The sequence below is a fragment of the Orycteropus afer genome, unplaced genomic scaffold (assembly GCF_000298275.1).
Source record: "Orycteropus afer afer isolate SDZICR_OR568_19922 unplaced genomic scaffold, OryAfe1.0 scaffold00821, whole genome shotgun sequence".
NCBI lineage: Eukaryota > Metazoa > Chordata > Mammalia > Tubulidentata > Orycteropodidae > Orycteropus > Orycteropus afer.
The window spans coordinates 481,684-494,210 of NW_006922408.1; the positions used below are offsets into that span (position 1 = coordinate 481,684).

The 12,527-nt window shown below is 39.5% G+C and overlaps 1 protein-coding gene across 1 annotated transcript in view; it reads left to right on the forward strand.

Annotated features, from left to right (window-relative positions):
• The first annotated feature begins 560 nt into the window (after window positions 1-560).
• ALLC (allantoicase) overlaps window positions 561-12,527 on the forward strand; it is a 38,363-nt gene continuing 26,396 nt past the window's right edge. The window contains exons 1-4 of the mRNA XM_007957894.1: window positions 561-641; window positions 4,875-4,925; window positions 10,151-10,238; window positions 12,176-12,301. Of these exons, the coding sequence (XP_007956085.1) occupies window positions 561-641; window positions 4,875-4,925; window positions 10,151-10,238; window positions 12,176-12,301 (346 nt within the window). The remainder of the gene's footprint in view (window positions 642-4,874; window positions 4,926-10,150; window positions 10,239-12,175; window positions 12,302-12,527) is intronic.

The window sequence follows — 12,527 nt, forward strand, 5'->3', positions numbered from 1 at the left end:
GAGCCAAAGACTATGGAAAGAAACTATGTTGTCTAAAATGAAATAAATTTTCCCTATGTTTGTTGTTGTTGTTGTTATGTGCCGTCAAGTCGGACCCGACTCATAGCGACCCCTCCTTGGGTTTCCGAGGCAGTATCACTACGGAAGTAGATTGCCCCATCTTCCTTCTGAGGAGTGGCTGGTGGGTTTGAACCTCCAGCCTTCTGGTTAGCAGTCAAGTGCCTTAGGCACTATGCTACCAGAGCTCCCTCCCTATGTTTAGTGATCTTTTATTCATAAGTACTTAAGAAGTAAATCATATTCTAATTCCTTCACCAGTTTCAGTGTGTTCATGCAAATTCAACTTTTAATTCACCCTGAAAAGATTGTTGAGTGGAAGGGCAATTGTCACATCCACCTGAAAAGATGTATGTTTTGCTTGGCCTTCAAATGTCTCAGCACCTGGGTTTGGGGACTGGGAAGAGGGCCTCAATCATTATGCAGCCACTTGCTCACACAGTCACTGTCACCCTTTGCATCTGAAAGTTGACCCAAATGTGCTCTTCTTGTAGCTAGAAAGCATGGCTGACTATCCAAAGGAGAGAAAATTTCCAGACTTCATTCAGTTGATTGACATGGCATCTGAGTCTGTAGGAGGAAAGGTGAGTGAGTTTCTATTAGCAAAAAAAGTATTTAATGTACTCGTGCTAATGAGCCAGCTAACCACTGCCGAGAACATAATTAGAATGGCAAGAATTAGGCTGAAGCCCATTATCTCAAAAGATTTCCAAGGAATTATTATTATTTTTTTCTTAACTTGGTGACAATTCTTAGTAAATGAAACATTAAGTTTTTAAAAGTGAGATTTTTACAACCGTAAAAGCAATTCTCTCTCCCTCTGGGTGTTTTCCTACAGTACAGATCTATGGCTCTCCAACTTTTAGCATCATAAAAGAATCACTTGGAGAACTTATTAATCAAAGATTGCTAGGCTCTACGCTTAGATAGAGCCTGGGAATTTGCAGTCCTAACAAATTCCCTAGGATCATACTTTAAGAATCACTGATATAGATGCTTCACAGTAGGCATGACCTGGCACCAATGCAGTAAGGAGGCCACATTCAAGACTGTGGCTCTATAGTTCAACTAACAACTATTTATTGAGTGTCTGTTATGTGCGATATACTTTTGATATTGAAAGCTACCATTTATACTTATGCAAGACTTGTGTTAAATTATCCTACAAATAACTCCCAAAAGAGGTAATATCTTCATTTTTATAATTAGAATACTGAAGCTCAGGCAATTAACTTTTCCAAAGGCAGAAAACTAATGTCAAAAATCTGTTTTGAAATCTAAATTTGACACTATACCATGCTACATTAAGCAAGTGTAGAGTTGTGTAAGTTAGTCTGTTGTCATGTGATTTGTTTTAGTAATCATTATCATATTAATTTTACATGTATTGGTTGATGGCAATTATCTTTTTTTTTTTTTTTTAATCCTTTTTTGAGTATACTTTATTTGTCTGCAAATAACCTTGTGTGTTGTTGTTAATTGCCATCAAGTCACTTCCCACTCACGGTGACCCCATGTGTGCAGAGTGGAACTGCTCCATAGGGTTTTCAGGGCTTTTGGAAGCAGATCGCCCAGTCTGTCTTCTGAGATGGCTCTGGGTAGGATCGAATCTCCAGTCTTTTGGTCAGTAGTCAAGTGCTTAACTCTTTGTACCACTCAGGGAATTCTGCAATTATCTTATTTGACTATCTTCTTTAAAAGCCTCTGCATTAATGTAGTTCTCCCTTGATATTTCTGGTTGCTTATCTATAGTCTTTTTCCTTGTCTCCTCTCTTTATATCATATATACACACACACACACACATATGTATACACACACACATATTCAAGATTGGGCAATCTACTTCCATAGGGATACCACCTTGGAAACCCAAGAAGGGGTTGCTGTAAGTTGGATCTGACTCGATGACAGTGAGTTTGGTTTTTGGTTTATATATATACAAATACAGATACATATCTGTGTGTGTGTGTATACACACATATATAAATACATATACACATGTGTGTATAAATACATATAAATATATGTATATATATACTTGTATATGCACACACATAATGAATATATAATCATACACACATTTATATATACATGCGTATACCTCAGAAGGAAGTTCGGGCAATCTACTTCTGTAGTGATACCTCCTAGGAAACCCAAAGAGGGGTCTCTATGAGTCGGGTCCTACTTGATGGCACATAACAACAATATACACAATACATACATATATACATATGCAAACATACACACATACATATACACACACATACACACACCCATATGCATATATACACCATACATACATGTTGTTGGGTGCTGTTTAATGGATTCTGACTCAGTGACCTATGAAACACTGTCTAGCTCTGCACCATCCTCACGATATTTGCTAGATTTGAGCCCATTGTTGCATGCACTGTATCAATCTATCTTATAGAGGTCTCCCTCTTTTTCTCTGACCCTCTATTTTGTTAAACATGATGTCTTTCTCTAGCGATTGGTCCTTCCTGATAATATGTCAGAACATACATATATATTTATTATTATTTTTTTATCAAGTTATCTTCTGTCTTTTCCCTCTTATTTTTCTATACTCTCTCCTTTGGCAACTTGATCTATTTCCGAGGCTCTAAATAATGCAATTTTAAAATCTGCCCTTATAGCCCTGACCCCTCTCTCTCCTTGACATTTCTTTTCTGTTTCTACTGCCTGCTAGGTATTTCTACTTAGATGTTCCTGGCATTATCCCTAAGGTGTTCAAAGCTTAACTTCTCCTCTTCTATTATAAACCTGCCCATGTCCTGGGTGGGCTTTTTTGTTAAGGCACTACTAATATCCTAGTAATCTAACTAGAAAGCCTTGGATACATCTTTGATTTCTCTCATTTCTCACATCAAGACAGTTGCCAAGTCCCATAGACTCCACTACCACAGTATCTCTGAAATCTGCCTTCCTTTTACCATTCTTTTGGTCACTGACTTGCTTCAGGCTCTCATGTTTTGTTCTGATTATTGCTGTTCATGACTTCTCTCACTTTCTGAGTGATCCCAGAGCCTAGCTCTGTACTTTCCTTTTCTGTTGAGAAATCTTCATGGTAACATTGCTGAGTATCTTTCATGGGCTGGACAATGTGCAAAAGGCACAAGTACAGAAGTGAATGGCTCAGTTCCTGCCCTCCAGAAGCTTATACTCTGCAAGGAGTCACACATAAAATCCTGACCTGCACTGTGATCAAGTGAAGTCAAGGTGCTGTTGGGAGCATATCTACTTTTGCGTGAGGACTGCCTTGTCCAGTGATGGGTGGGAAGGAGTCAGGAAAAGCTGTCTAGATAAGGTGGTGCTTAAAAACCAAAAACCCACCCACTGCCTTCAAGTTGATCCCAACTCATAGGGACCCTGTAGGATAGAGTAGAACTGTCCCATAGTGTTTCCAAGGCTGCAAATGTTCATGGAAACAGACTGCCCCATCTTTCTCCCACAGAACTGCTGGTGGATTTGAACAACCTTTTGGCTAGTTGCAAAAATGCCTTAACCACTGTGCCACCAGACTTTGGTAATGTTTTTGGGAGTCTTAAAATAGCATAGAGAGCTAGCAGGGCAAAGAATGAGGTGTAAGTGATATTTCAGACAGAGGGTAAAGGCTTGGAGAGGAAACTTGCTTACCATGTTCCAGATGGTTTAGTATTTCTGGAATATACAGGTGCTGGTAGAGGGAGTGGAGAGAATGAGTCTGAAGATATAGGAAAAGCCTCATGTGCCCTGAAAATTTCTACTAGGGAATCATCAAAGGCTACAGAACAAGGGAAAAATAACAATGTAGGTTTACTTGTCCCTTGCCCTGACAAATTCTTAGGGTGCAGGTCAACCCCAATACAATGACAACTCTCCTTTACTACCCACTGCACTGTACAGTAGCTGCTGCCAAAATAGCTGGAAGCTGCCAAAACAGCTAGATCATTTCTTGCCTTTAAGTTTTCCTGAGATAAAAATTAGAAATCAGTGCACCATGTCCCTTCCAAACTGGAGAGATCACTATATCCTGGATTAGATAGCTAGATGAATGATCTGTTTTGCTAGGAAAAATAAAATGCCAGTTTACACCTGTTTTTTCTTGGTATACAATTAGCCTCTTCTCACTCTCAAAATATCCTGCTTTTTCTATAAATTACCAGGTCAGCCTACCTACAGGGCATCTTTTGGCGGGCCCTTGGAGGTAGAACACTGAGCTGGTCAAACTACCGGTCTGACCCAGTATGGTGCATTTTGTCATTGCTATGTGATGCAATAGTTAAGTGCTAGGCTGCTAACCAAAAAAGATCAGGTTCAAACACACCCAGAGGCTATTCGGGAGAAAGATCTAGCAATCTGCTTCTGTAAAGATTACAGTCAAGTAAGCCCTATGAGGCAGTTCTACTCTTGTCACTGGGGTCACCGTAAGTCAGAATTGACATTATGGCATCACCACCACCACCACTACCACCACCACCAACACATTTGGGAAAGAGTCACAAGGCCTAATGTCTTCAGTTCTTCAAAAAAAAAAAAGTTGGTTTATTTGTTTCCCAAGTATAAGAAGTTAGCATTTTTACATCCAGATGGTAAAGGGGATTAAGAAAAAAAGGTGGAAAGAAAAGATAAAGGGGGAGGGAAGCAATGAAATCTAAACATTTAGAAAGCATTGTGGCTTAATTGCATATTGTTTCTCTTCCCCTAGGCAATTTCATGTTTTCTTTTTACTGCATCTCATAATGTTTCACTAGGGAATGAAATAAAATGGTTTTTAATTTATGGTTATTTTATCTTTACTTCTTTATTTCTCTAGATTTTATTTGCAACAGATGACTTTTTTGCTCCTGCAGAAAATCTTATAAAGGTATTGTAAGTTGATATTCTGCAATGCAAAGTGTTGATGTAGAAGTGATCTATGTAGCCATGTTAATTAAAATCTACCAGTATATTTGGAATGGAAGTGATGTTATGTGTGCCATTGAATTAGCATGTCAGAACATTAGAAACATGTACAAATCACCATTAACACAGGGATCTGACAAAGGAATTTGTGACCACATTGCTGGGAAAATACTGAGGTCTTCATCTAATGTGGCTTCCATAATTTATGTTGGGAAGAAAACCAACATATATCTTGAATTTTTTGGAAAATGTTTTACTCATCTAACTGTAAAAGTGAGTGATACACTTACAGAAAAAAAAATGGAGAAATTATTGAAAAATATGGGGAAGAAATTGAAGCACTGTTGTAATCCCACAGTTAATATTAGAATTAAGAATTGTTGCGAGGGATGAGATAACACAATGGCATATGCATTTAAAACCTATGTATGTTGTTGTTGTTGTTGTTATGTGCCGTCGAGTCGGCCCCGACTCATAGCGACCCCTCCTTGGGTTTCCGAGGCAGTATCACTACGGAAGTAGGATTGCCCAACCTTCCTTCTGAGGAGTGGCTGGTGGGTTTGAACTGCCAGCCGTCTGGTTAGCAGGCAAGTGTCTTAGCCACTATGCTACCAGAGCTCCTAAAACCTATGTATAGTGAACGTAATTGCAGCCAAATATCTTTTATAATCAATTTCTCTTGACCTGTCAAATAGCATGTTATCTTCAACTGTGATTAGCATGTGATCTGGTCACTTTGTGCCAAATAACTACTTTCTGTATAGAAGAACCTGTGTCCTGAGCATGTTGATATATGATAATATGAAGCACTTTACATATAATAACTGACTTATTTGTTAGGGGGGAAATAAAATGAGGAACAGAAATTTTAAGTAACTTGTTCTAGGTAACACAGCTAATAAATGATAAAGCTCCTACCATTTTACCATACATCCCATCTTTGAAAAATTTAAATGCATATACCTATTGACCTAGCTTTTCTACAGCTATACATTATTTGCACAAGTAGGAAAAACTATGCATTCATTCTGGTATTGTTTGCAGGGAAAAAACAAAAACAGAACAACTAATCTAAATGTTCACTAATAGAGAACTAGTTGAAGAAATCAAGACCCTTCCAGACTATGGAATATTAAAAAGAAGGAGGCAATTATCTGTATCCTGGTAAAAAAGATGTCCATGATGTATTGTGTATACATAAAATAAAGTTTTAAAGAATACACAGCAAACTGTGAAGAGTGATTACCTGTGAAGAAGTGGGCTCGGGAAGTAGGGTGGGAGAGAATGAAGGACCTATTACATTAGGAGCTCTGGTAGCATAGTGCCTAAGGCACTTGACTGCTAACCAGACGTCTGGCTGTTCAAACACACCAGCCACTCCTCGGAAGGAAGTTTGGGCAATCTACTCCCGTAGTGATACTGCCTTGGAAACCCAAGGAGGGGTCGCTATGAGTTGGGTCCGACTCGACGACATATAACAACAACAAGAACCGTATATTACATTAGAACCCCTGGTGTGCAATGGTTATGCACTTGGCTGCTAACTGAAAGGCTGGTGACTCTAACCCCAGCCACTCCATGGGAGAAAGATGTGGCGGTCGGCTTCCATAAAGATTACAACCTTGGAAATTCTATGGGGCAGTTCTACTCTGGCCTATAGAGATGCTATGAGTCAGAATAGGCCTGAAGGCAATGAGTTTGATGTATTACATTACATCACATCACTTTACATATTTCGTTATTTGTTGTTAGTAGCTGTCACTTTGATTCTGACTTATGATGGACAACCCCATTTGTGCAGAGTAGAACTGCTTCATACAGTTTTTGAGTCTGTGACCTTTTGGAAGCAGGTAGTCAGGCCTATCTTCCAAGGCACCTCTGGATAGGTCCAAACTACCAAACTTTCAGCTAGTAGTCGAGTGCTTGACTTCTTGTCCCATGCAGGACTCTGACATTTTATCCTATATAAACTTATATATTATATATAGAAACATGGATAAACACTTAAAATCAACAGACCAAAAACCAAACCCACTGCCACTGAGTCCATTCCGACTCATACTGACCTTATAGGACAGAGTAGAATTGCTTCATAGGGTTTCCAAGGCTGTAAATCTTTATAGAACGGACTGCCTCATCTTTCTCCCATGGTCCAACTCATGGGTTCGGACTGCCAACCTTTGGGTTAGCAGCTGAATGCATTAACCATTGCACAGCCCGAGCTCTTAAAAAAATCAACAAGTAATATATAAATATATTTTCTCATTTTAAAAAATGTTGATAAATTGGAGTGGGAGAGAATAGAAGACTTATTAATTATACGCTTGAGTGTATACTCACTTCATACATTCTCCCTATTCACAGACATATGTATATATATACATTCACACTTATATGTCACACAAATAATAAATATTTATTTTTTTGAAAATAAGAATAATATTACAGATAAAGCTAAAGCCTCTTTCACCACCAGCTTCAATGCCAATCCACTTCTCTTTCCAGAATTACTACTACTGTAAGATTAGAGTATTCTTCAAATATGCTTTTATAGATTTTTAAATAAGTGTATACATATCAAGGTAAATGTACAGAAAAATAGTATTGTTTTGTATTTTAAATTTATAGACATATTTACAGAAAGTACTTAATACTGTGCAAATTTGATTTTTCCATTCTCTAATTTTGAGCTCTATATGATGATGCATGTAGATCTAGGTCATTCTTCTAAACTGCAAATATTAATTAATCATATGAATGTGGCCCACTTTACTTTTCCTTTCCCCTATTGATGCACATTTAGGTTGACTACATATTTTAACTGTGGCAAAGGGTGACACAGTGAACATCCTTGTGAAGTTCGCTGATCACTGGGCACAGGTGTGGGTAAACTCTTGAGACTGGTCTTTTGTTTTCTTTCTTTTTCAAGAACATATTAGTCATCATATGCTGGGGACCATGTGATGTCATACCATTTATAATAGTACTGTTTTTCCCTGACCTAGTTAATTAGCTTGCTTCTCCAACTTCCAAACTTTGTGGTATTTAGTTTAGCTTTGACGGAAAGATGGGTCATGTCATTTTAGGTGTTTTGTTCTTGCTACTGCTACAGTTGTGATTCAAGTTTGGAACTTGGCAGACCTAGGGTTTTTAGTGGGTGCTTGTGGTCGTTAAGTTTGTGTGTCAACTTGGCTGGGCCTGGTTGAGTGGCAGGGCAGCTGGTGGTAGTTATTCCCCATGATAAGACTGGCAATCAACTCCATGGTGGGATCTACCACAAGCAGCTGAGTAGCTGCTTTAGGGTTGTGATCTGCTTCCCATATATAAGATGCAGCTTTGGGAATGGTCTCTAGCTTATGGCACACTTGAACCCTGAGTATAGCTGAATTGCTGTTCAGTAGCCTGCCATACTCTGGGGATCTTGGGACTTTCAATGGACTTGAATCAATGGCCTGCTGTGTTGTTTGGTAACACTGGGACTGTGCCTTTTTACTTGTTGACCTTAGGTTTGTCAGCCTCAGCAACTAGCAGCTGAGAGAAGAGAAGCCTCTAGCTTCAGAGGATTGGGAGCAAGAGGCAGAGCTGAAGCCCAAGGTTGAGGGGCTTTCACCCAGCCCCTAGAGGCTGGCACTTTGAATTCAGACTTTTAGCCTCCAAAACTGTAAGAGAATAAACTCCTGTTTGTTCAAGCCATCCCATTTGTGGTATATTTTCTGTTAGAGTGGCACTAGGTAACCAAAACAGTGCTGTACCTCTTTTTCTATTAGTGGTTTAGAACATAGCTTTATACTTTCTGGTGACTTATAGACAGGCTGGAATGAGTTTAAGGAGTGATTTGATTATAATAAAATTAAAAATATGACCAACTTTGATATAAAAGGCTAAGCAAATATTGGGCACTTACTGTGTGCCAGGCAATTACTAAGCATTTTAATGCTCACAATGGTGTTTGGGGGAGCTCTGGTAGCATAGTGCCTAAGGCACTTGACTGCTAACCAGAAGGCTGGTGGTTCAAACCCACCAGCCACTCCTTGGAAGGAAGGTTGGGCAATCCTACTTCCGTAGTGATACTGCCTCGGAAACCCAAGGAGGGGTCACTATGAGTCAGGGCTGACTCAACGGCAAATAACAACAACAACAACAATGGTGGTTTGGAGGTAGATAAAACAATTATTATCTACAATTAACAGATGAGGAAACTGAGGCACATTTACTCTCAGCCACTCAGCTAGGGGAGGCTGAGCTGTGTTGTGCACTCAGGCAGCCTGGCTGCAGAGCTTATGTTCAGAGGAGCCACTACTCATCATGGATTCTTGGTTAGTCTCACCTCAGAACCCCTGCCCAGACCTCTTACTGCTGCTTATCTGGTGACTTTGTCCTTTTCTTCTATACCTGGTGGAGAAGATTTCCTAAGCAGTAACATAAGATTCTTCTTGCATTTATCCTTATTTGACAAGTAAAAATATTCATCATCTTTGTTCACCCACCATCCATTAAGCACAAAACAATTTCTGATGTCTATAACACACAAGGTGTTTCATATATATGCATATGATTTCAACTTTATAACAAATCCTGCTAGGTATGGGGTCATCACCCCTATTTTTAAAGGTGAAGAAATGGAGGCTTAGCCATTTGTCTAATATAAGTAGTGACTCATATAAGTAGTGACTTTAGAGCTCAAGCTTTCCCATGGGTGGACTTAAAGCAGCGCAGAGCATTGGGCTTTAAGTGTTTAGCTTGCCCCTGAGCACCACACTTACTCTTAATATAACTTCACCTGAGCTACTTGTTAAATATTCTTTTCTGAGTTGCTTTGGAAATCTAACAAGCATCTCTTCCTTTGTTCCAATGATCTTTCAGTATCCAACTAGATTGCAGTTGTAGTAGCATGGCTTCATTTGTAAGGCTCATGGAATTAATTGTAATGTGGTTTTACCTGTTGCTGTTGTGACTTTTGCTATATGCCGAGGCCCATAGATAGGTAAAATTTCTGGCAGCAACTACTGATATGGATAGGTTAACTGTGAATGAAGGTAAGAACAGATATGCCCCTGCCTGCTAAGAATTCCCCTAGAATCCCAGTTTGTATTCCCATATGTCACTTTGGGGCAAAAGTTTATATACAGGAAGGACAGGCTACAACATGAATATTAACTACCAAACTGTTATGCATCTTTGCTTTAGAGTGATGCCCCAAGTTTTAAAGAGAATGAATATACTGAGTTTGGGAAATGGATGGATGGCTGGGAGACCAGAAGGAAAAGGATTCCAGGTATTATGATGGTGTTTTTTTTTTTTTTCCCCAGCACTGCAAAGCTTGTAAGATTGGGGCTATTGGAAAGCTGGTGTATATTTTAACAGTTCTATCTCCCTCCACAGGAGCTCTGGTAGCATAGTGGCTAAAGCACTTGACTGCTAACCAGAATGCTGGCGGTTCAAACCCACCAGCCACTCCTGGGAAGGAAGGTTGGGCAATCCTACTTCCGTAGTGATACTGCCTCGGAAACTCAAGGAGGGGTCGCTATGAGTCGGGGCCGACTCCACGGCACATAACAACAACAACAACATCTCCCTCCACAGTGCAGACGAGCTCCTCTGTAACACACTCCCGGGTGTTGATGGGTGTGGGGGGAGAGTCTGATAGAGGTGAGTCTCTGCTGCAGCCCCCACTTCGTTACTATGATAGTTCGAGTGGCATCTCTTGCAGTACTGAACAGGCCTGTTTTCGTGGCGACCACAGCACCCTGCTGAAAAGCAGGTGACAACTGCTCTTCTAACATGGGAGCTGCAGTTCTAGAAGCAGAAAGTAAAACCTATTGAACTAAATGCTGAGGCAAGTAGGTGATAAAAATGGGAGCTCTGGTAGCATAGTGCCTAAGGCACTTGACTGCTAACCAGAAGGCTAGCGGTTCAAACCCACTAACCACTCCTCTGAAGGAAGATGGGGCAATCTACTTCCGCAGTGATACTGCCCCGGAAACCCAAGGAGGGGTCACTATGAATCGGGTCCGACTCCACGGCACATAACAACAACAATCTCCCTTAACTGTCTGTTTTGATAAGTCCATGGAATTTCATGTCCCTGCCTGAAAATAAGTCTCTGGGAAGTCAGATAGGGGTAGCTTGAGCTCTGGTCATCTATGCACCATCAGGCAAGAGAGAGGGCAGAAAAGTACTGTTCCCAAAGTGAAAATATTGGTTGGCTGTGAATGGAAGGGAAGAACAAATATTTATTGAGCAATGTGTCAAGCATTCAATGATAAGTGCATTTATGTTTGGTCACAGCAACCCTCTGATGTAGGTGTTCTTATTCCCACTTAACAGGTTATGGAAACAAGTTCATTAACTTAGCCCAGGCCACATAAGTAAGATAAGGTGGGAAATGAATCAAGGTCTGTCCTATGCCATTGCACTTTTTATTCATTGCTACTCATCAGTATCAATCAACATCTATCTTTTAACATTGTAAAAAATGGCTACAAAATGGAACTATTCTAAGTGTTAGGCAAATATCTAGGTTTTTTTTGGTCCTGGCTCAAGTATTATAGAAATATTGGCCATTTCTAATTTTTATTATTTCTATAATACTTGAAATATTATTAAATTCTATTACATCTAGATAATTTAAGGTGAGTGCCAAGTAATAAAGAACTACACAATAACATACTGACTTCAAGAATTCTTACATTTTGAAGGGAACATATTCTTGGTGGGGGTGTTACAGGGAAAAAGCCTGAGATGACAAGAAACATTGTGTATCCAGGAGAATCAACACTATATTGAATGCCTACTGAATTGGGCTACGTGTTTTCTGTATTGTTCATAATCACATTTAAGCCTCATGTCTAGTAATATCAACCTTGATTTACAGTTGTAGAAATAAAGGCTTAGAGAGGTCAAACAATTTTCAAGGACACAGCTAGTAAATGATCAATTTGGAATCAGAATCAGGTCTCCCCATGCAAAGCCTATGCATTTCCTGGTCTGACTAGAACTGAGGGTTCATGTTGTGGAATAATGGTAATGTATGGCCAGATGATGAGGGATCTTACAGTCACATTAGCCGAGGATAAAGCTGTATTCATTTTTCTGTGATGAGAGAAGAGTTTTACTTTTGTTGTTTATTTTCTTTTTTAATATGGTTCAATCACATCCTTCACTTACCATATGAGATCTAATGGGATGTTCTTTTGGTTTTATGTCACATAGGTCATGATTGGTGTATCATCAAATTGGGAATACAAGGAATTATTCGAGGTTTTGACGTGGACATTTCTTACTTCACAGGAAATTATGCTCCCCGAATATCAATTCAAGCAGCAAACTTACCAGAAGGTATCTGTTTCCCCCAAATGAGAATTGTGGCATTGTAAGGCTCATCTGGCCCAGCCTTCTGGTTCTACTCTTTAGATAAGACCCAGACAGTTCTAATTACTTGTCTAAGGCCACTTTACTGTGACTGAACTTGAGAACTTGGACCCTTGGGTTCTTAGTAAGAATGTTCTGTGCTTTTAAATGTTTATGTAACAATATTCTTTGGTCCAGTATAAATTTTATCATT